This window comes from Sciurus carolinensis, chromosome 3 (assembly GCF_902686445.1).
Source record: "Sciurus carolinensis chromosome 3, mSciCar1.2, whole genome shotgun sequence".
Lineage (NCBI taxonomy): Eukaryota > Metazoa > Chordata > Mammalia > Rodentia > Sciuridae > Sciurus > Sciurus carolinensis.
This window is the reverse complement of record NC_062215.1, coordinates 110,722,348-110,747,857: the sequence shown is the minus strand read 5'-3', so window position 1 is coordinate 110,747,857 and position 25,510 is coordinate 110,722,348. Positions and strand designations below refer to the sequence as shown.

At 37.6% G+C, this 25,510-nt stretch overlaps 1 protein-coding gene across 15 annotated transcripts in view; it reads left to right on the top strand.

Annotated features, from left to right (window-relative positions):
* The window catches only part of Itgb6 (integrin subunit beta 6), a 121,132-nt gene that overhangs the window by 53,184 nt on the left and 42,438 nt on the right, over positions 1 to 25,510 (top strand). For 6 of the 15 annotated variants that reach the window (XM_047544414.1, XM_047544413.1, XM_047544408.1 and 3 more), the window contains 9 exons: positions 573 to 624; positions 807 to 1,036; positions 1,140 to 1,215; positions 1,948 to 2,027; positions 4,594 to 4,798; positions 5,435 to 5,681; positions 14,702 to 14,867; positions 16,338 to 16,499; positions 19,543 to 19,638. In XM_047544414.1, coding sequence (XP_047400370.1) covers positions 1,155 to 1,215; positions 1,948 to 2,027; positions 4,594 to 4,798; positions 5,435 to 5,681; positions 14,702 to 14,867; positions 16,338 to 16,499; positions 19,543 to 19,638 — 1,017 coding nt within the window. In that variant the 5' untranslated portion in view covers positions 573 to 624; positions 807 to 1,036; positions 1,140 to 1,154. Of the gene's footprint in view, positions 1 to 572; positions 625 to 806; positions 1,216 to 1,947; positions 2,028 to 4,593; positions 4,799 to 5,434; positions 5,682 to 14,701; positions 14,868 to 16,337; positions 16,500 to 19,542; positions 19,639 to 25,510 lie in introns of those variants that run through there. The other 9 variants (XM_047544411.1, XM_047544410.1, XM_047544407.1 and 6 more) reach the window with 7 other exon arrangements.

Below are 25,510 nucleotides of genomic sequence, written 5' to 3'. Positions count from 1 at the left end.
GAAGCTGGGAAGGGTGTGGGACAGGGAGGGATAGAGAGAGGAGGGTCCATGGGTACAGGGAGAAATAATGCTGACTGTTCTAAAGCAGAGCAGGAAAACCGTGGTTGAAAACAATTAATTGAATATTTCAAAAGAGTGAATAGAGGGGACTATAAACATTCCCAACACAAAAAAAGATACATATCTGAGGTGAGAGGTGTGCTAATGACCCTATTGATAGGATCATTACACACTGTATGTGTGTACTGAAATGCCACACTAGACCCATACCTATGTATCAATACTATGTGTCTATTTAAAATGAAATATATTTTAAAAGAGTGATACTTGGCACAAAACCAGTACTCAGTAAATACTTATTGAATGAATAGATAAATTACAGTTAATAGTGGATTTCTAAAGTGAAAGCAATATTAGGGACACTGAAAATGGAAAAGCAAGCTAAATAAACTTTTAAATAAGAATTCCATATGGGAAATGTCTTTTATCCAATTAAAAAATAAGAAAACAGTGTTTTATTTTCCCTAACCTAACTTCTAATCTTCCTGTAAAATAATATTTTTATTTTTCAGACTTCATTTTAATTATCTGCAGAGAATTTAACATGGAATACAGAAATCTCAGGTATTTTCATTTAGCTTGTTTCTCTTTTTTACTCTCCTTACATGTAACTTAAATGCTTATGTTTTATTTCACATCTTTACTGTTTTCATTAAATTAAAATTATTATAGAAACAATCATATTTCAATTGCTCTTTTGACATTTTATTGATCAGCATTTCACTAAAGATATCAACTTTCTCTAGGATGCAGAGAGACTAATAGAACTTACACAAAAATTTCTCCTGAATGAATTTCCCCACCTTCTTGGTGATTGTACACCTGCCTTCCTTATAAGGAGAACAAGGAAGTAAATCATGTTGAAGTTGCTTTTAAACACAGCTTTTCTTCTTTACCTGTCCAGGTAGCCTCTGTTTTCATTTCAGTCTTAATGAAAACTTTTTAATTTACATCTCAAGTTTCTTTTCAAAGCAGTGTAAGTAGTATTTAAAATTTTACACTTCAAGAAAGAAAGCCTTTAACGATCTTCAGCTTTGGTCTTGTAACGTTGAAGGTAATTCATTTTTTAATCTGCACAGCGAGAACTGAAACGAATGGGGATTGAGCTGCTCTGCCTGTTCTTTCTATTTCTAGGAAGGAATGATCGCGTACAAGGTAAGACCTCCGTTCTCGGATATGTTGCTTTCACGATATGCTTGACAAACCTGTCATTTGGTTCAGAAACTAGACCTACAGTCATTTTTTATTTGATCTGTTTGATGGCTCTTTTGCCACCGAGCGAACACTTTAACAAATTACAGGCAAACACAGGGCTGGTCCCACCGTGAATGTTCTAGGCCTAAAGTAAATAAATACAAAGGTTACACAGGCATTTTAATGAGGAGAATTAAATAACATTACTGCACAGTAGGACTTCTTAATGCCTTTGTGACAGTCATTTTGGAAACTTCTATTTTCTTATACAATAAGTCCCTCCTCTTGAGAGTAATAATCTTGAGAGAGAAAAAGGATTTTACTTCACAAACAGAAATCCCACATCTGTAAGAGAAGCATTTTAAAGGGGTACAAATAATTTTAAAGATTAATGTGGCAGGTATTTAATAAGAATAATAAAGAGGATGATTCTGTACTTGTGAACGATTATGTGTTCATATTTTAATAAAGAAAGAGAATGATGATTTTTGGTTTATAAGGCACACATTTTCAACGTGGTAGATGTGAAATGTAAATTTTTATGTGAATTGCTAGCATTTTGAGAATTGACTTTTGAAGACGAAAACACATTTTGATATTGTTTTGTTCAAGTAATTCAAGAGGCATAACTCTCATAAATAGAATGAATGAAAGTGTGCTTAATCCCTTGCACCTTGCTGGGTTTAAACGTAGGTGGCTGTGCCGTGGGAGGAGCAGAAACCTGTGGAGACTGCTTACTCATTGGACCTCAGTGTGCCTGGTGTTCCCAGGAGGTAAAACAAATGACCTCAACGTGTTTTTAAAAGTTCTGTGCAGTTACACTTATGTTGATTTCCTCAACGATAGCTCAGATAATGTCCTTCTTTCTGTGGGGTTATATGAGTAAAACAAATCAAGAAAGGAAAATAAAAGTATTAGTGGATCAAAGTCGCATTCACATGATTGCTTTCAAACACAATTCATGGAAGGAACGCATGTCGAATTATTCCAAATAAAATACTTAACCCAAAATCCTTTAACCTGGTTCCTCTTCTTATTTTAAGGTCATTTCTTATGGGTATAAAATGTTGAGACTTTCTGGACAATCAGCAATCATGGAGATATTTTCTGAAGTTAAACATGCATTTAATATCAGTACTATAGCTGGGTTCTATCTGGGAACAGGATCCATTGTGAGCCACTGCTAGTTTCTATAAGCAGCATTCTAGTTTGAGGGAAAACATTATTACTCAGACCTTATTCAGTTCTTTTAAAAATTATATTTTCATGATCTCAGTCACCCTGTATCACACCAATGACAAAGCTCCAAACAGACATTCCTTATCTAATTTTAGTATATGTGTTGCCGAAGCGAGCACGACATTCCTTATCTAAAACTGAAAACTATATGAAGTAGTGGGAGGATGACTGGGGGGTGTAGAGAAAGCCACTCTAAGTCACTGCCAGTGCTGTGACACCATAGAGTGGTCTGCAAAGGTGTCATGGTAAGACACCTAACTGAATTTTAAAACAAGTCTCTACCTATTGGATCTCGTGGAAAGAATCTAAACACACATCAAGCCATACAAATGCCAAGTTCAGCAGGAGACGAGTAGCAAGCTCAAAGGGAAGCAAATCAGACCCGGGCTGTAGCTGTTAAAACCCAAATCCCACATTGAACGTGTATCCAAGGAGGGCAGCCTCCCAGACAAAAGAGCACCAACCTGGCTCACTGTCCTGGCTCACTCCCTTGACTGATGGAGCCACAAACAACATTCGAGGGAATTATTCTCTTTTGAACTCAAGTATCAAACGCAGGTTTGAGAATGTACATGTGGAGGGTAGGCATTTTTTTTTTTTTTTTTTTTTTTTTTTGGACATTGACTTTCTAAAGAAGACAGCTTTAATTTCATTACAGAGACACAAAATAGCAAACCATTCTAGAATTTTTATTTAAATGCACTTTTTAACAGTCATTTAAGAGAGTTTCCTAAGGTACTACAGATAGCTTTACTTGTGGATGACACTTGCTTGCTAAATGATTGTCATATTTTATGGCAAGATTAGGAGGCCATTCCAATAGCAAAAGTAGTTATCGGGTTATCAATTGAGGTAATTGGAACAAAAAGTAAAATAGACATCTGCTTGGGAAAAACACACAATAGGTTGTGTGGTTAACACCACCTCTGACCTCTGGCAAAGGCTGGGACTACAGCTGATAGTGACTGCATTGTATTGAGAAGTCTCTTGCAGCTTGCTCAGCCACTGTCTGCCTTCCTTACATTCTGAGAAGTATGAGAGTTTGCCATGCCTGACCCAGATCCTCAAATACACATAGGCCTGACGGGTAGATCACAAATTATATTCTCGAAATTTAATTTCAGAAGAGAGGTAGCTTTTTTACTTAGTGAAAACATCAAGAGTGACTTTGAATTCGAAAGGACCAGGAAAAAATTTGGGCATTGGTTTGGTTCTGTTTAAGCATAAGGGTCAATGGGCCTTGAGTTCAACTTTTCCTAGTACCAGCTCTAGAGCAGTCATGCTGTCAGGTAAGATAGGTATCTCTGGGCTCCAGTTCTCTGCTCTTGGTGCTACAGGATTGGAATGGCTACTTCTCTGCTGGAAAACACTATACCATGCTGCCCAGGTGAATTCAATGGGACCTGGGAAACTCCAGAGTCCTGTATAGAAAAACAGGCTTTTAAACCATCATGTACTTCCCTTCCTTACTTCCAAATCTTGTAGAAAGTTCTAAAACCTTGAACTAGTTCACTTTAAGATACTGAGTTTAAGGTTCCTGAGAGGTCAATGTTAGTGAAGTAATGCTAATCATGGTAACACAGCAGTAAAAGTGTGAATAAAACCACTAAAGTATCAGACAGGGCAATGTCTAATCTCTGTTCTTTAGGAATCCATAGAAACAACCTCTCTTTGCTACTGGATTTGGTAATACATGCACTGTAAAGCTTGGACAGTCCTAGGATTCCAAGAACCAACAGGTCATCCCAAACAAACAATAGACAGAAAAATGTCAACTCAATGAACTCAACTATTTCAAGAATCTGGTCATAGCAAAGGAGAAGCTTTAAATAAATGAACTTAAAAAAAAAAAACTGCTAATGAATTCAAATGAATATAATTAAAAGGAGACTCCAGTTTAACTCGTAACTTTGCTGGCAGAACTCACTGGTCATTCAACTATAACTTAGCTTAAGACCCACAATCAATCATCATATGGGGATATGATGTACTTAGGATGGCAAGATGCTTAACTAGGAAAGCATGTAAAAAATTTTAATTACTGGCATCTTATAAAGAAATGCAGATTTGTCTTCTTTTTCTCTATTTTTTCTTTTTTAGAATTTTACGCATCCATCTGGAGTTGGTGAAAGATGTGATACCCCAACAAATCTTTTAGCCAAAGGATGTCAATTAACCTTCATCGAAAACCCTGTCACCCATATAGAAATCCTTAAAAATAAGCCTCTCAGTGTAGGCAGACAGAAAAATAGTTCTGACATTGTCCAGATTGCACCTCAAAACTTGATACTTAAATTGAGACCAGGTACGTTACGATTTCTTAACAGAAGAGAGGGGATCTTTCTTCTGTGTTGGCTCATGTAAATAAACATAATGCTATGTGTGTAATATTACCATTGCACTAATTCAGCTGCTACATATCACAGATCATTGATTATTATGCCTCCAATTGCCCACTCTTAAGGAAATAAGAAGTTTCTCAGCTAACACTTTTCTTTATTCATATTGGTCACTTCTACTCCAAATGTGTTACCAAAGAAGTCTTTTCTAGTAGTAACTATTTGAATTGCTCAAATGTGGCTTAGATTTGCCTCACATTTTTTCAAGGGTTGAAATGTAGATTTAAACTCCCCTTTATTTGGTTCACCTCTTCTAAAGCCACACACAAAAAGTTCAGCTTATCTTCCATCTAAATGGATGCTAGTTCTCCCCAGGAGATATAAAATATCCTAACTTATATTTCTTCAGTACTTATAAACTCGGTGCTGAAAGATTTTTGTGGATGTATTCATTTAAAAGCTCTACCACTTAGTTCATTAAATGGTATGCGTCCTTAGTAAGTTCTTAAAGAAATGAAATAGCTAGCTGGCCCAGAGATTAGCCAGTTACAAATAAACCTTCTTGTGTTTTATGAATTTGCTTTTATTGTGGGGCTCTGCAGGTGGTGAACAGACTCTGCAAGTGCATGTCCGCCAGACCGAGGATTACCCTGTGGACCTGTATTACCTCATGGATCTCTCCGCCTCCATGGATGATGACCTCAACACAATCAAAGAGCTGGGCTCCCTGCTTTCCAAGGAGATGTCTAAATTAACTAGCAACTTTAGACTGGGCTTTGGCTCTTTTGTGGAAAAACCCGTCTCCCCTTTTATGAAAACAACGCCAGAGGAAATTGCCAACCCTTGCAGGTAAGTGATTCTCTGGCATCTCTGTGCACTGATTTCCATAGTGATAGCCCCCTGCCCTCCCTGAGCCACACTTGCCAGGAGCTTGCTAAATCCCTGGCATTTCTGTCTGGCTGTCTGATCTCAGCAGTTCTCTCAGATGCCCAAGCTGCTTGCAGCCAAGAATAAGTCATCTTAAATGCACAGTTCTAGCCTTGCAGCATCTGCAAGCATCTGCCTCCAGGGAAGGTCAGGGCACAGTCAGTTAGGTTTTCTGTTCTGTAGACAAGGGGGCTGAGTCTTTCACTGTAGGTTCCATTGGATTTTGTCCCCCTCCCTGCCCTTTGGAGACCTTCAATCTCCAATGACCACCACTTTCTGAAGCTGTCTGACAGTAACCTCCATTTGTTTCCAGTCTTTCTCTATTATGATGACTTCTGTCAAAATAATAATTTTTGCAGCTTCCTCTGACATACTTTGGGAAATGTGGGTTTCTCTCATTGCTTGGAGAAGGCCTTTGCAGCCTTCACTTCTATTAAATTCATAGGAAATGAGGCACTGACTCCATTATTACGTGCTATAATCAGCTATTAAAACCATGTATTATGCAGGATGGTCAAAGACAAATAGCTTTGTGATGGCTTACCTGTGCAGCCAATGACAAGTTCAAAATCAAATTATTTAAGATCCTTCTATTGAAAAAGAGCCACCATCTGCTCTGTGCCAGACCCTGCACTGAAGGCTTTACATACATGACCTTATTTGATCTCTGTAATGACAGCAGGTTAAGGCAGGTTTCATCAGCCCTATACTCAGAGGAAGTAACAGAGGCTCTGGGTGGTTAATAACTTGCCCAAGGGCACATGACTAATAAGTATACCAAGATCTGGTTTGGTCCAAAACCAAGCCCTGTACTACTATGCATCTAGTATATATGAAATAATTTTCCAAATATTAATTTTTAATATTTTCATACACCAAAGCAAGCAATCTCTATAAAAGACAACTTTTATTGTGTTTAAAAACACATCAGTGTACTTCTCAAATATAATCTAACATAGGTAAAAATAATTTAACTGTGAAAGGAATATACCACTGATTTTAACTCTTAGGAATTGTGTTTGGTTGCAAGTGTCAGAAACAGTAGCCTTAAAAGGAGAGATTGTTTTTCTTTCTTTTACAAAAGCGAAGTTCATGTAAAGTCAGAGCTTGGGTGACAGCTCCACAAACACCAGGAATCCATGACTTCTCTGCTTTTTCTCCACCATCTTTGGCACTTGGATTTTGTCTTCATAGTCCAAGAGGCTGCTAGGCACTAAGCACCATTTCTTCACCCCAGGCAGGAAGATAGGAAGAAAAGTGGGGCAGATTAGTAAAGGGCATGATCTGCCCCCCTTTAAAACATAACTGGTATGCACTTAAAATGCACACATTATAAAAATACTGTTTGATGAGGCTTAATAATTGAATATACCAGTAAAATCAACACCCAAAACCTGATGTAGGCACATTTACCACCTCAGAAAATTCCCTCATGCCCCTTTCCAGTCACTTCTACTACCTCAGAGGCAATCACTTTGTGATTTCTAAAATTTAGATTGGTTTTGCCTATTCTTGGATTTCATACTGCTAAAATAAAACAGTAAACACCTTTGTGTCTTGCTTCTTTTGCTCAGTGTAATGTTTTTGAGATTTATCACTGATCTTGTGTATACCAGCAGTTTGATCCTTTTTGTCAGTCCTTAATGGGTTTGCTACATTTTGTTTATTCCTTCTTCCATTGATGGACATTCAAGTTGTTTCCATTTCTTAGCTGTCATGAAAACTGCTGCTATGATTATTTGCATATACATCTTTATATGTATGTCTGTTTTATTTCTCTTAGATGGATACCTAGACTGGAATTGCTGAATTGTTTAAGTGTACTTGTAATTTTTAAAGAAACTACCAAACAACTTTCTAAAGTAGATGTACTCCTTTGCATTTTCATAAGCAATGTGAGAGGGCTCCAGACACTCCACATTCACCCTAATGCTTGGGGTTAGCACAGATATTCACTTTTACATTTGCTAAATGCTTTTAGTCTCATAAAAGAATTAGTCTTTTAATTTTAACCATTTTAATAGGTATACAGTGGTATGTCACTGTAGCTTTAATTGGAATTTCCTTAGTAACAAATGATGTTGAATATCTTTTCATTTTCCAGTCTCATTTTGTGCTTTGTGAAGCATCTCCTCATATCTTTTGCCCATTTTTAAAATTAGATCGTCTTCTTAAAATTGTGTTGTGAGTTCTTTATATATTCTGAACACAGGTTCTTTGTCAAACATGCTTTGCAAATGTTTTCTCCCAGATGTGACTTGTATATTTATTTGTCTAACAATGTTTTTAGTCAAACAAAAGTTTTTAATTTTGATGCAGTCCAATTTATCAATTTTTAATTTTGTGATTGGTGTATTTTTTGTCCCAAGAAATCTTTGCCTGCTCTAAGAGCACAGAGATTTCTTTTCTCTTTTCTCTAGGAGATTTATGGTTAAAGTACTTACATTTAGGAAATTTATGATCACAAATGAGTTTTTGCATTGGGAATGAGAATAAAAGGTCTAGGTTCATCTTTTGTTTCCTTACTGATATCCAGTTTTTTCAGCACTGTTTGTTAAACTAAATTTACCTTTCCACATCAAATTATTCTTGTTGTCTTTGTTAAAAAGCAACTGACTATATGTGTGTTCATCTAATTCCACACATATTCTCTTTCATTGCTCCATTGATTATACCCATGTAACTACTAATGCCTTATAAAGTCTTAAAATCAGGAGTATAAGTCTTCCAACTTCACTCTTATTTTTGGCTATCCTAGAACATTTGCATTTTCATATAAATTTTAGAATCAATCATTTTCTTCAAAAAATATGCTGAGATCTTGACTGAGATTGTATTAAAACCATAGATCAATTTGAAGAGATTGGACATCTTAAACATATTGAATCTACCAGTCACTTCATATGACATATCTTCACTTTGTTATTTGCAGGGTAGAGATGTTTTGTTTTATCTATTCCTAGGGTTTTGTTTGTTTGTTTGTTGTTTGCAATAGTAGAGATTGAACCCAGGGGAACTCTACCACTGAGCTACATACCCAGACCCTTTTTTAAAATTTTATTTTGAGACAGGTCCTTGCTAAACTATGGAGGCCAATCTTGAACTTGCAATCCTCCTGCCTCAGCCTTCCAAGTAGCTTGGATGACAGGCATGCACCACTGTACCCAGTTCCCAGGAGTATTTTTTTCAAGTTCATTTTTTAATGGTGTGTTGGTGATTTATAGAAATGCAGTTGATTTTTCAAGTTAACTTATGCAAACTTAATAAATTTTCTCATTTATTCTAGTCTGATTTTTATAGATTCCTTATGATTTTTCAAGGATAGTCAAGTGAAGCTTTTATTTTTATATTTGCTTTTATTATTATAGTGAGTGGTTGCCGGTAAAAATATTAGGACTGTTAGTAGAGTTGGTGCCACTGTCTGGTCACGTGCAGAGGCACCAGCAGTTGACTACTGCTTTCCCATCATCAGTACTCATGTCAGCACAGCAAAAAAGGCAAATGATGTTTTCGCATACTGTGGAAACAGTGTGACCTTAGATGCCCTCTGGAACATCTCAGGAGCCCCAGCCTCTATGCACCATTCTTTGCAAATCCCTTTTGGGACTGGGGATGTAGCTCAGTGGCAGAGCACTTGTCAAGGATGTCTGAAGCCTGGGGTTCAACCCTCAGCACTGCAATGAAAAGAAAAAATGCTACCTTTTTCATCTAATTTCTAATGGCTTTTGGAGTATTTTTATTTTCACTGGAAGGAGAATCACTAAAAATTCATTTTGCTTTGTAAGAAGTCTGAAGCAACTTACAGTTTTGAAAGAGTTCTCTTCGTTGTTGTCTAAGATGAAGCACAAAATACATTTTTAAAATTTTTATACTTATAAGTGAGTTATAATGTATATTCTAAAATAATAGCACAAAAATTAAAAATTTTCCCTCTAACAAACATTTTGAAGAATTTCTTCTTATCATCATTCCATGTACACTAGGTTGTGATGTTTTATTTCAAATTGGATTCAGTAGTGAAGAATTCATTGTAGTTTTATGAAGGGGAGAGACAGAGTCAAGAAATGCTTAATGGATTTCCTATATATACTCGCACATAAACATTTAAGTACAGAACATACAGTTTCTTATTGCAAAAGTAATAAACCTGTGTAAAAATACAGACAAAAAGAAGACAATCAAAATCATTTCTAACCCTAAGAAAAAGATGATGTTAACCTTTTAGTATATATCTTTATGGTCTTATCAATATTTATTTAAAATTTAACAAAATATTTAAGTAGTTCTTTATTTTGTGTTTCTTAATTATCCTACATTTTAAACATAAATCCATTGTCATCTAAGAATTCAAAAGTCTCCATTGATAAGAGTTTCCTACTTCCCTAGACTTGCTGTGCTCAGCAAGCAACATTCACACGTGAGCGCTCATTAGAACTATTCAGGCCTAAATAAGGGTCTCCATTCCGATCCCAAGGGCAACCCCTCTCTAGTGCTCTGCTTTGCTTTGGCCACATGAATCTGCTCAGTGAGCTAAATTAAGATTTCATCCACTTTGCAAAAGCATGAATTTCTAGTAAGATAATTAGAATTATCTGCTCAGGACACAATTCTAACCAACAAAAATGCAAATTTCTCACAAGAAGGTAGGAACTGCCAGTTCTTTGGTTCTAGGAGATGCATCAGCGTCACTTGGTTACAGTGTGAACCAACAACCCCAAATAAAGATTAAATGAACAATTTCCAAGAAGAGTCAGGTCCCAGGGACAATGTTATGACAAATATGGTTACATGCTTTTTATCTCGAGTAATCTTCATAGCAACTTTATGAAGTACATCTTATCATGCCCATTTTATGGATAAGGGCACTGAGACCCAGAAATGTTAATTAACTTGCCTAGGGATAGTTAACTCCTCAGTCTTTTTATTCTAATTTTAATGCATTTTCTACCACCTCAGAACTACTCCAATCACTACAGGAGTTATTAGGACACATGCTGAATTATCATCATTAACCAATTGAAAAAAATGTTAGACCTCTTCCTGATATCACACTTTAAAATACTACTCAATTTTGCGTGTGGGGAAAAATTTTGACTTTAAAAAGTTTTAAGGTCTATACCAAAAAAAATCATAAACAAAATTAGAAGATGAACTAAAAAGACAAAAGTTAATATTTTTAAGAGAGTTCTTCCAATTAAATTGGAAAATAAAAATATCTCAATAAGAAAATAAGCAAAGGATATAAGCCAGCAAATTGGTAAAAGAATAAATACAAAATGTCAATAAATATAGACAAGTGGGTCAGTCTTACTTGTAATAAATGAAAATTAAAAATAACATTCAGATTTCATTTTAGCTAATCAGCTGTTCAGTTTTGTTAAATGGTACAGTCTCACAATTATCAGAAATGGCAACTGACATAAACTTACTGGAAAGGGGTTTGCAAATAAGGGTCAAAAGATAACCTAGCAATCCCCCATCAAAGAAGTTTTTCTAAGCAAAGATACAGAATAGTTTACAAAAATGTATGTAAAGAGGTCACCATATTATTGAATTAGCAAAAGATTTCAAAATAAATTTTCAGCAATAGAGAGATGATTGAACTCTGATATTATCTCATAGGTATTAAACTTTGTTTTACTTTCTTCTTTACACTTTCATCTGAAACCTAATTTTTTTTCAATGAACATGCATTTATTTTAATCAGAAAAAAACACGATTCTAGAGATGTTATTAGCCAAATCTATTCATTATTTGTCCTCAGGTCTGTGCTAAACTCTGTGTGAAGTAATTGATATACGAAATGACACTAATGTTTATCAAATCCCAACCCTGAAAAGCTCATTGTGCAGTGTGTTTTGCATATTTTGTCTCTTCAAGCCTCACAATGACCCTGCTAGGTAGACACTATGTGTGGGCAACACTTCAGAGTTTCAAAGAAACCTGATACATGATATTTTTTTAAAAAGAAATAAGATTGACTTCTGTAAGTTGAGCTAAAATGTAACGAATCAGAAAGAAATACAAAAAGTGACCTGGAAACAGCAGGCTGGCTCCTTAATCACCAGACCAGGTGTCTCGGCAGAGCTGAAATAATGGACAATCCTGGTGGGTTGGGAGAAGAAAGAAAAAGAGGGGTCACTGAAGACATATGCACCAAGAATCTCAGTCAAGTCACTTCCAGAGTTTCCAGCCCCATTGACCAAAAGAGCTTATAAAACTTTTGTTAGGTGAGGAGGTTGACCACAGATGGAGGAGGGGCTAGATGTAGCCAAGGGCTTCCATTCTGAGATGACTATCTTGGGATAGGTCAGTGTTCTGAAACATGGGGAAAAAATGGTTCCTGACCTGCTTTCTCTAAAAGCCTACTGACAGGAAGGAAATGACTTCCCTCACCAACACAGACTTGCTGGTCCCAGTGAGAGCTTTACTACTCAGTATAAAAGAATCCATAGTCATTCTGATTTGTATGCACATTCAATTCTGATCACTTATTGTAGTCTTTCTATAAACTTGTCCCAGGCACTGAGTTATCTAATACTGAACATAGCTCCGAAAGGAAAAACAGGTTAGGATCCTGTGAGCCTCTAGTTACAAGTTTAATCAACAGACCAATGCATAACCTTGTTTCATGTGTGTTTATATTTAAAAACATCTTATTTAATAGACATTGTTGATTCCTTAATATTGACACTCAAACAATAACACTAATAACTTATGCTTGAATGAAGTTTATCTCACACATGTATTTCCTAGATGAGGCAATCGCAGCCTTTCAGCACTCAGGAACTAGACAGTAAGCCCTTCAGTCTCAAAGTCCGCGACCATTTTAAACAAAGAAATCATCAATAAAATGCACACATGCAAACACACAAAAAAAGCCTTGGTACTAAATAGACTATTAAAAGACACCTTGTTGACACTAGGAGAGATGATAAGAGAAAGCAAAACATCACTTTCTTTGACCCCAGCAGGTAATGTGCACATAGGGGAACTCACTTTTTTTTTCTTCTCTGGGAATGTCCACAGATGATGAAGAAAATCATGTATCGATTTACTAAAAATAAATTTAGCAAGTAAGTGAATTCACAAATTACAGAATTCACAAATGATGAGGATGTGTAGGCAGATGAACTTGGTACACAGGAGTCTGACCTTGAAAGATACACCTGCTCTGTAAGTGCTGACAAGAAAGGTCGCTGCACCTGCAGAGTTGAAGCCCAGGCCTGTGTGCGCTCCACGAGAATCAACCAGGGCTCCCCAGGCAGCGCACCACACCCTCAATGGAGGCTACTCCTTTCTGTCTCTGTGCTTCTGTGCCAATGGTTGTCAAATCTTAGCATGTGTCTGAAAGACTTGGTACCACACAGACTGCTGAGCACATTCCTGGCATTTCTAAATCAGTAGGTCTGAGGTAGTGCTCCAGATTTTGCATTTCTAACAATTTTCCACGTGACGCTTATGCTTCTGGACCAGAGACCTCACTTTGAGAACCTCTGCTTAATACTATTATCCTGGTTTTATAGATGAAAGCCCAAGATTCAGAAGAGTTAAGTAACGTACCCAAAGTTTCATTCATAGCTAATAACTGACTTTCAGAAGAAGATGTGGTTGAACTCATGATCAACTCTTAATGTTCTACTATTAGGAGCAGATTTCACCCTAACATGACATAAGTGGTGGTTCTATTCTCAGGTTGGGCCCCAGCAATCTATTCAAGCATGGTAGAGTTGGACTCTAGAACCTAGGCCCTGCTATGATCTCTCTCTTTTTTTTAACCTTCAATATCATCTTTTAAAAATGTTTTTATTTGTTCTTTTTAGTTACACATGACAATAGAATGTATTTTGACATACATGGAGAATAATTTCTTATTCTTGTGGTTGTACATGATGTGGAGTTACACTGGTTGAGTATTCATATATGAGCATAGGAACATTATGTCAATCCATTCTACTGTCTTCCCTATTCCCATTCCCCCTCCCTTCTCTTCATTGCCCTTTGTCTAATCCAAGGTATTTCTATTCTTCACTACCACCCCCTTATTGTGTGTTAGCATCCATATACCAGAAAGAATATTTGGTCTTTGGCTTTTGGGGATTGGATTAATTCACTTAGCATGATAGTCTCCAGTTCCATACATTTACTGGCAAACAAATGCTTTAATTTCACTTGTCTTTATGGCTGAGTAATATTCTATTGTATACTACAGTTTCTTTATCCATTCATCTGTTGAAGGGCACCAAGTTGGTTCCATAGGTTAGCTATTGTGAATTGAACTGCTATAAACGTTGATGTGACTGTATCATTGTAGTATGCTGATTTTAAGTCCTGTGGTATATACCAAGGAGTGGGATAACTCGGTCAAATGGTGCTTCCATTCCAAGTTTTCTGAGGAATCTCCATACTGCTTTCCAGAGAGGTTGCACTAATTTACAGTCCCACAACCTGTTCTGATTTCTGAGCCCTTGGTAGGCAGAGCAGGGAGTATTCAAGGGAGCAAAGGAGGAAGACAAGTTCCTGTCTTGTCTTGCTATGATGACTCATACTTGATGACAGCTTGACATATCAGAATACAAAGGAATTGTCATCAGGTAAACTTAATGGTGGATTTTAGTTGGGAGGTAATAGAAAATAGTGATTACACACACTGGAATGGGGAGTCTGATCACTTGATTATCTGTTATCTGAGTTTGAGCCAGTGAAAGACATACTCATCTCTAAATAAGTACTGGTTAAAAATATTAGCTAATATGGCCAACATGGAAGAAATGGGTAGAGATGATGACAATGACCTTAATCTTGAGATTCACAGCCAGGTTACAGAGTCAAGCCTGGTAGAAAAATTAATCTTTATTTAAAGAACTGTTGCTAGGTTCTCGGATCTATTAACTGTGTGTTGCCTCATATTTCAAAAACCTTTTTGCATCTTACTTTTGCAGTAGTATTCCTTACTTCTGCCTACCTACATTTGGATTCAAGCACATTTTGCCTCTGACAAATGATGCAGAAAGATTCAATGAAATTGTGAAGAATCAGAAAATTTCTGCTAATATTGACACACCTGAAGGTGGATTTGATGCAATTATGCAAGCTGCTGTGTGTAAGGTATGATGAGGGAGCACATTTCATTCCATTAACGTGAATTTCATCTCTTATTAACAAATCAACTCTGGAAAGATTATTTAATTTTCTTTCCTTTAATCACCATATTTCTATAATTAATGGTTAAGACACAGAATTTCTGTAAAATTTTTAATTCAATTTAAATGGACACTTTTGTATACCTAATATTTGAATAATCAAAGATTATTGATTATTGAATAATCAGTAGCCTTAGGAAAATTTTGGTTGGAACAATAGTCTTGTTTTAAAGATCTAGTCTATTTTAAAGATCTAGATCAGGTGAATTTGGTTTTGGACTAACTATGGTGAAAAAACAATAAATAACTGGGCACAGTGGCACACATCTGTAATCCCAGTGGCTCGGGAGGCTGAGGCAGGAGGATGGCAAGTTCAAAGTCAGCCTCAGCAAAAGTGAGGTGCTAAGCAACTCAGTGACACCTTGTCTCTAAATAAAATACAAAATAGGGCCAAGGATGTGGCTCAGTGGTCGAGTGCCCCTAAATTCAATCCCTGGTACCCCCCACTTCCAAAATCAAAAGCAGAACATTAATGAAAAAAGTAAAAATATCCTGAATCAATATATGCCTATACTTAAGATCACCTGTCTCTTGTTTTGAACAATAAAATAAGCCTCAGAAGCCATGCTGTCTTTATGACATGCTAGGATTCTTGCTCCTCTTTGATTCACGAGAGTGGTGCCCGTCTTTAGACAACAGCCCTTCATTGGGAATATCAGAAATGGGCAGGCCTGAAGATTCTAGAAGGTTGGAGGGCCAAGGAATTAGAGGAAGACAAAAGGGATAAGCAGGAAAGGCAGGCATAACCAGGATGAGTTTTTGCCCGCCTAGTTCCTAGACGGATATGAATCAAAGGCAACAGTTCTGCTAAGGCACAGATTCAATGTGGACGATAGCAACAAGCAGGACCTTGAGTCATCCTTTGATGAGCAATTCTTGTATTCATGTTAGTTCTGTAAGTTTTCGATGATATCATTAAAAAGAGAAATACATACCTAAATGTTGGGTGACATTTTAATGAAAATGGCTTACTTTGTACCATTTTTTATTGCATTTTGACTTGTCTTGCTTGAGCTTGGAATTGGGGTTATCTATGACCTCCCCTACCTCCTCCTCTCATTTTTCTGATTAATTGAAAGTTGGCCAGCAAAAATAATTAAGTACGTAAAAATCAAGATCAACTGAATGCTAATATCATGGAGCTATTTTTTTCTGCAGCATAAATCATCTGAAAATGTTATCCAGGGAAAAGCAAATGCCACAGAATTTCATGTGTTTCGTACGTTATCAACTCACAATAGATGAAAAAAGATAAATTAGATAGACCAACAAAATAATTTTTTAATAATCTGAATGTGTCCAAGCAGAACTGATCCACCTTCAATAGGTGCCTGCCTCTCTCCAACACAACCTGAATATTTCTTTATCACTCTAGGAGAAAATCGGCTGGCGGAACGACTCGCTCCATCTCCTGGTTTTTGTGAGCGATGCCGATTCTCACTTTGGAATGGACAGCAAGCTGGCAGGCATTGTCATTCCCAACGATGGGCTCTGTCACCTGGACAACAAGAATGAGTACTCCATGTCTACTGTCCTGGTGTGTAACCCACACTTGCTACTGTTTTCAGGGCCACAAGCAGGCAAAGGAAGCAACAACTGCTGTAACACAACACAAAATAGTTCCCACTTGGTGAAAGCAGTGCACATTTCTGATCTGAGATTAACAAATTGTCCCCTCTCAATCCTCACTGTCATTGGAGGATCCCCTGGAATACGACTGAGTGGTGGCAACATATGAGAAGTTTGGATATGCTATGCACAGGTGATCCCAGAACTTTCCCAATTTCTCAAAGATCCTGGAGTTAGCAAAAAGCAGGGTAGCAAGGTCTTTTTGCTCTCAATCGTGGCCCTAGAAAGGGAGGTCTGGACCGAAGAGTAGCACCTTAGGGTTGCTGTGGATGCCTGTCCCTAAATCATGTGATGCTTCTGTTGGATATGGGGTTCCCTGGGAAACAACTAGTCAGGAATGGCTAAGTTAGTGCATATTAATGTTTGCCCTATTTTTTTGTCACTTAAAAAATGCTGGTGACATTTTTTTAAGTCAACTTTTGTAAAACACGACCAAAGCTGTTTTGGCACACATGATCTCATCTGCCCTCAAGAAAACCCTGCGTATCCAACCGCCTTCCCTGAACAGATCATGCGGCTGCTGTTTGTGCACATTATTCCTTCCACCTGGGATGCCCTTCCTCCTAGGCTGCCGGGAAACTCTTAATTGCTCTTTAAAACCAGCTCAATCATTACTTCCCCCAGAGGGGCCTCTTTGACTTCTGTGAGGCCCCGGAGCAATTGTCACTCCCTTCACCCTTATACATAGATGTCTTCCTGCACATCTCTATATGGAGATGTGTTTGCTTACATCTGTCTGTCTTTACTGCATGATCCTCGGGCCATGGTTGGTTTATTATCTGTTTCCTGACAGCATAGTGCCTAGAACACAGTGGGAGTTGACTAATGTATAAAATAGAGTTAAATTATGAAGCAGTCACCCAGGCAGGTCACATTATCCTCATTCGACACAAGAGAAAATATGGTTCAGAAAATTCAAGCCATTTCCTAAAATGATAATGTATAAATGAAATGCAGGAAGGGAAGAGAGTGAAAGTCCAAAATTCTAATATCAATTGAAAAAACTCTTCTCTATAAGCTATTAGTTCATAAATCACTTGGTACCATTCCTTGACCTAAATTTCTAAACTTCAATATGAATGATTTTCTGTAACTTTTGATCAGTTATATTCCCCAAATACACACACACACACATACACACACACACACACATATTCTTTTATGTATATACATATATGTATCCTTGTATCACATAATTTGACTTTCCATATTACAACAGCAATGGGAATAATAATGTTTTGTCTTTTAGTCAATGGAACTGCTTTCAGATAGGAAACTGAGAAATGAATTCCTTCCTCATTACCTTTTTCTTGCAACTTTTCAAATGTCCCATAATAGATATCTTGAAAATAGGAAGATCATAGAAGTAGATGCTCCCCATTATCTAATATGACCTTCTCATGTAACACATGTTCAATTTGCTCCTGCTGAATAAGCTGCTACATATATGCAGAAGCCATGGACCATTTATACCCCCTGGATCCTTTGAGCTTTTTTTTTTTTTTGCAACCGAGTCTCGATAAGTTGCTGAGGCTGGCTTTGAACTTGTGATCTTCCTGTCTCAGCCTTCTGAGCTGCTAGGATTACAGTTCTGTACTACCACACCTGGCCCCTTGAGCATTTTCTATGTACTTAAAACTGGGCCAGATTCCAGGGGGCCACAAAATAATAAGATGTGGTTCCTGGTCTTGAACCCACAAAATAGTTGTGGAAATTAAAACAACAGATCTTATTCACAAAGAAAATCACATCCCTTGGGGGTCACATGCTGAGATCCTGGCTCTGCATGCATAGCAACTAAGAGTTACAAGAATGTGTGGAGATAAGGAGGGACCAGCACTGGTGGGATTTAGGCTTTAGGGTGAAGTATGCTTAAGATTTGGGCAGTTGAGAAGCAGAAGAAATGGAACAAGTCTGGTATCTCTCCTAATAAAAATCCAAATGTGAAAGAAAGCCCATACATAGCCAGATTTGCAGTTGGGAAATTTACCTGAATATTTTAGCCAAAACTATCCCTTTCTCTCAACTTGAACTTTGTATCTAAAGATGACTTTAGACAAAAATACTCCAGAGTACAGAGAATAAAAGAACACGTCAGCTAGAAGTGTACAGGAGGGCTTATTTTCAGCGTTCCTCAATTTTGGCTGACTTCAGTCACAAACGACACTTTCTTAATTTGTTTAGCTGCAAAGTTACTCCCTCATCTGAGCGTCCTCTCTGTGCATTATCCGCATTTGGATTCATATGACAGGCACATGGGCTTACATTTTCCAGATTGGAAAAGTAATGTCTATCTTCAAATTTGAAAATTAATGACTTCTTTTATTTTTTAAAGTACTCGTATCAGTTGGGAATGAATTCATCAATGGACAAGAAGTACAATGTGTTTCTAATTATCCTGTAGGATCCCATACAACCAACTGATGACATTTAAAAGGCAATAAGACCAAACTCAAGAACCAATAAAAGAATGTCTCAAATCAGACAGACGTAGGAAATGCAGTATGTCAATCCGCAGCAGACTGTTCCTTTCTTAACCTTCATGTCACCCTCATCCAATTCCAGGAAGGGTTTCAGAGCCACGAGAGCCACCTCAAACACATACATCATAGTCTAACTGCCCCTCCCCAGTCAAACATTCTTACCTGCTGGCCAATGTCATCAGGAAAAGAAATGTATCACTATCCTTGAAAATATGACATGCTGTAAGGAGTGATCTCTCACATTGTACACGATACACTAACATTAACAGCAAGTGACTCTTAGGATTTAATTGCACTTGTAAGATTTAGGAAATAATTATTGAACCAACTAACGAAAAATGCTAATTGTGTATTTGTTTACATAGTGTGATACAATAAAGCCTGTGAGCAGCAAAATGCCTAACTCAGTAAAATATTTTCTGTATTCTTTTATTAAGGTGATACTTAAAATCTATATGTTCATTTTAGGAATATCCAACAATTGGACAACTCATTGATAAACTGGTGCAAAACAACATGTTATTGATCTTTGCTGTAACCCAAGAACAAGTTCACTTATATGAGGTAAGCAAACAAATCTGGGAAATTCCTTCAGGGAGATGATGTCATGAAACTATCTCTGAGTTCAACACACAGGATAATCACTAACACACACCAGATGCACCGGGCACTTGACAAAGTGAATTCATTTACAGCTTGTCATTTAAATGAGAAACGTGGAGGTGCAGTAGAGAGTGAGGGCAGACGTGGTAGAATGTGGAAGAAAGTTATGGAAATGAAAAAACTGAGCTGGAAGAAAGTACTAGTAAACACAGGACCATCTGCCTAGAGGAAAATCAGAACTATTGCATCTGATGAGGAGAGAGTGAAGAGAACAGAGAAAGTAATGAGAGTGGGAGGAGAATTGACTTTATATTCTTTGGCATTTGCAAATTAAATTTGTAGAAACAACACAAAAGACACAACTCAAGCTATGCAGGGGTGGAAAGCTAAAAGAAAAACCTTGTTAAATTGGGTAAAAAATAATCTCTCCATTAAAGTTTGAATTTGTAGTTTAAGGCTTTGGGTGGAAGCACCATTTACAAACAGGGAATTGTTTCATTAGATGAAATAATGTTTGTAAGTCACCATATAAACAGTAAAACATATATGCAAATGAAAAAGATTTCTATGGTTTCTTTCCAGCCTAAGAAAAGATGTATGTCCAAATGATACAGTACTAGCAAACAACCTTTTCGTAATCTGCAGTTTCACAGAGAAGGAGACCTTAGAATAGGCCCCAGAAAGTGTGGGGAAATCAAATCGTGTGTACCATGCAAAAAGTGTCAGATACTCCTAAATTTAGAGTCTGATCTCTCATTCCTTCTGAAAGGACCTCTTAACTTGCTTGATGACTTCACAGGGCTGGGGAAACTCAGATTATTTCGCAGAAAGCTTTGATTATATGTACTTACTACCAAGCACAGTGCAGCCCATGAACTTGCATCAGGTTCTGTAGAAAGGATCCAGGAGGAGATGCTATCTTGCATTTTTAATGAGAGAAGGGTATTGTACTCCCAGGTGAGACTGCCTTCTGCTACAAACCAAGGAAGTCCCTTGCAATCCAGCTGCTCAGAGACCATGTGGGTTCACCTGATCTGGGCATTTTCTTAAGACTCTAAATCATGTGATACCTGTTTCCATTGGTTTTAAATAGTAGTTGTGGTAAAGATTTTTTTAATAGCCCCAAATACAATAGTGAGTCTATTCTGCCTTGGATCCTTAAGGCTAAAGTGAGAGGACCCTTGGGGTTACACCACCTCCTCCCCAGCAAGGCTCCAGCTCAGAAGGGGGAGTAGGAGCTGTGCAGAACTTGTCTTCAAAAGGGAGTGTGGGGAACACGATTAATGATCATGAACACACACTCCCATAATTCACTTTGGTAATAGTCTTTAGGACTCACAACTCATTTAGACGCCTCCCCCGAACTGCTATTAAAAAGACAGAGGAAGATGAAAAATAACTATGTGGCAAAACAGAATCTGTTGGATTTAAGCTAGTTGCATCCACGGTTCCCCTGTTGCAAAAGAAATGATCGTTTCCAAGGAAAACACCAGATTAAAGCCTGCCTGTAATGTAACAGCAGGACATTTATTTTGCCTGCCTACTAATCTCATTATGAGGCGAATTTATGTTCTGTCATGTTCTATGGTCTTTGCCATCCAGGCTCCACTAAATTCAAAGGGACATTTTCAGGAAGCCAGGCAGCAGACCAGGTCGGCAACCCACTCATGACTCTGGTTGTTTCATTATTTTATTTTTATTCTGATGGGCTCATCATTTCATCTGCTTTAGTGGGGCCAGGCGGCAGCCTGGTCTAGAGATAATGACAGCAACATTGCACTTCCCCGAAGGCTTCACACAGCATGAAAATGCTGATCTCTTGTTTTATTGATAATGAAAACTGAAAATAGACCAATAATGGCCTGTGCTGCCTTTCAATTTAAATCTCTTAGAAGGAGCCCTAGGTGTGCTGGAGTCCTGTGCAAACTGGTGTTTGGATAGAAGGAAAATAACCACCAAAGAATCATTGAAAAATAAAACCAATGGTAGGATAAATAAAGCAACTAAGTGTTGAGACCTAATGAAAATTCCAGAAGGCCAATTATTCACCCGAGTTCTGTGCCAAGCGTAGCTCAGTGCCTGCACAGCGGGCAGGGGATGGTCAGGTTCAATGGTGGCTCTGTCTTGCAGCAAATAAGATTTATGTGGCCCACTCCTGGAATGCAGGAAAAATGACTGTTTTTTTCAGTAATTTTGGTAAGATGCTTTGGACTGCCCAGGTGTGCAGTGTTGCTACATGTTGTTGTAACAGAGAGGAACAATGGAAAGGGTACAGTAAGCAGTTTCATCTTCAGCGGTGTGACTGCAGTGTGCGCCCCAGACTCCTGCAAACTGATGGTTTTGAGCAAACTTATTATTATGAATAGTTTCCTGTTTGTCCAATTACAGGGTTCAAAAGATAATGATAGATAATTGGCTGAGCAGTAGGTAGTATATTACATTCTAGTGCTAAATACCATTTTGAATCAGGATTCAATTACTCAAGTTAAAAAAAAAAAACATGTTTATATCTCCTCTGTTGTTTTTAAATGTTTACTGTTAATTTACATTAAGATAGTATCAGGCCACTAAACCCCAACTGTCTAATTTGACTAGTCTTTCCTTCCTAGTGAGATAGTGAGATAAAAAGCAATTAAATCACTGTTCTTCACTACATCATCAAATCACGTTATGAATCACCTCAGGTTATTTGCAAGACTTTACAATTCCTGTATCTTTTAAAAAATGTCTACATCTAGCTGGAAAAGATTACTTTTATGAAGTTAATAGCAATAATTATTATATGACCTGGTGTTTATGATGTGATGTGGAAACCCAGTACCCAGAAAGTAAACAAGAAGTTCATTGGTAATAGTTACTTCCAATTTTCTTCAACTTCTAATTGATGTTCCTGTGGTTATTAGGACAGAGTGATATATCTAAAACATGGAAACAGGGATACAAACAGATTTTTACATCACCAAAGTACTCTTTTCTCCTGGGACAAAAAGCCCTTGTTATCACTTCAATTAAGGGAGTATGTTGGGTCTTGCTCATCCTCCTGTTTAAAACAATTCTTGATGCACAGGGGATTCACAGTATTTGTTGAACAAATAAAAGTGCAGTAAAAGCTCCTGACCTTTGCTAAAATTGGGTTCAAATATTCTAAACAGGACTTTGAAATTTTGTGTGACAAATACTTACCAAGGTTGAGGAAGCCCAGGCACAGAGCAGGTGGAGGACACCTAACCACTGCTAGGACTCTCGGCAGCCCGAGCTGTTCCTTCTTCCTCTTTCCACCCTGGACCCAGATGGCACCAAAGAGGGAAGCAGCACTCTACCATCTGTCTTAGGACAACTGGCTGGAGAAACTCCACCACCTTGCTACTGGGCCATGAGAGGAAAACCCCTGAGCAATTACCCACCATCAGACTTTTAGATCTAAAAGCAAACCTGAAGAGCAGCCACAATATGCTACAAGCTGATGTACTTGTGCAGCTCATGAAAATTATACACCCTACTCAAGTTTCAAATTTTCAGGCATCAGTAACCTCATTATTATTTCACCCTTCTTCCTTCTTCTGCCTCTTTTAAGCTTTACACTGTAGAAAGGGGAAAAGGATAATTTAGTGAAAATAAAATCATCTGGAAGTAAAACAAAACAAAACAAAACAATTTCTGGATTATGAATCATCTCCATTGGGTTAATGAATTACTTGGCTTATTTGGGGGGGTAGGGTGGTACTGGAATTAAACCCAGGTGCTTTACCACTGGGCTACATGCACAATTCTTTTCATTTTTTATTTTGAGACAGTCTTGAAATTGCTGAGGGTGATCTCAAACTTGCAATTCTCCTTTCTCAGCCTCCAAATTCACTGGGATTACAGGTTGTGCCACCATGCCTGGCAATGAATTGCTCTTAATTCAAATGTAATGGAAAACATTTTGATTTCTCCTGAATTGATGGTATCTGGGAGGAAAGATTGGGAAGTGCCAGCTACCTACGCTTTCCTCATTAATGAAAACATCCCTCAGAAAGGGAGGATTTGGAAATAAAATTCCTGTCCTCAGATTATCAGTCAGAGTTGTTGGGAGTATTTTCCAGGCTAATTAGTAAATCCCAATCATGAAAAGTCATCAGTGCTTACCACTTCAATCACACATGGTACTCTGGATAAAGAACCCAAAGCTTCATAATCCAGAAAATATACACTCAATAAGAAAAAGGGACAGATTTGAAGTAGGGCCTTCATGAGATACCCTCTTTGGCCAACCCATGTAGAAATATGAGGTTTTATCAGCATGAGATCTGCGTATTTCAGGATTCACACAATACCTGCAATATCCAGTGTATCATTGCACCAAGATGCTACCGAATGCATAGTCATTCATTCATCAAATGTCTCGTGAGTAGCTTCCATAAGCCAGGCCAGACTGGTGATTATAGTGAACAATAAACATAGTGCCCACCTCAAGGAAACTCATAGAGCATTCCCGGGCTTAAAAGTCAATAACGGGCTTTAAAAAAAACCAGAATGTGGGCATTTTAGAGACAGTGTTCTGCTAGAAGACCCCATGGTAGAGATTTGCTGGGGAACCAGAGTTCATGTGTGTCAGTGTTTTTACTCCTTTTGGTTCTGGAACAGCAGATTAATTGGCAATCATAAAACTGCTTTTGAGGCTAATAGTATCATCATGTTGAACCAAGCCCTTCACTGCATAAAGGTGAAGATGGAGGGCCAGAAATGGGAAGCAACAATGACTGTGATAATAATAGCATAGTAAGGAATGTCAGCAGAGAGTTTATTAAATGGGGATTAAGAGTATCACACTCATTTTATCATTTAATCTCCATTTTATGGCTATAGGAACCTAAAATAGCAAAGAAAGTTGCTTGTGAGAACCAAGATTTGGATCCAGACAAATTGACTCTGTATCTTCAACTATTGAGATATGTTGTCGTTGGACCCTGGCTGTTGTAGGGAAAGTATATGCCAACTCCTAAACACTACAGCACCAGAGCAACAACCTTTAAAATACAATAACCATTTTAAACTTCACTTAAAAGCACAGAGCCCAAGGGTAGAGCAGAGCTGCCTGACAGATGAACCAACAGATGAATTTCCTTTAAATGACGGAGTCTTTCAAGGTCAGGAAACACTTGACTTAGGGTCCTTTACTGTTGCTATTAATTTAGATGAATAGAGCAATTTGAAGATGTGTAGACTTGAAAAAAAGAGACAATTGATTCTGCCCTATGGATTATTTAAACTCTGAGTGGTAAGAACAGACCACACAGCCAAGGAGCATTAAGTATTTGGCCAACTATCTAAAACTGCTATCTCCAGTAATCACTCACTCTGGTTCCAGTCAAAGGGCCAAATGGAGCTTAGAGATTGACAAAGGTTTATTATGATGATATAGTTTGAGCATACAGAAAAACAGAGTAAGATAAGGAATATCCAAATACTTTCTTCGATGTTTCTTCAAATCTTAACCTTTGCCACCATATTTGCTTCAGACTTTTTAAAGAAAGAAAACTTCGCATTTTTAAAATTGCCTGCCGTGTAGCTGCCCACTTATGCTCCCCTTTTTTTCCAGAGGTAACCAGCTTCCTCAACTTAATACTCACCATTCTCACATTTTGTGTATTATTAAAAATATTTGTACATCCACAAATACTTATGTAGTTATGGCTTATAAACTTAATTTTATTTAAGCTTAATTTACGTATTATTTCTACAACTTGATTTTGACTGTTAAAGATCTGAACCCGATCACGTCCAGCTTTAACACTCAGTGACTGGTCCTGAGAAGGGGTATTATTATGAATTCCAATGATTTCTTTGTTAT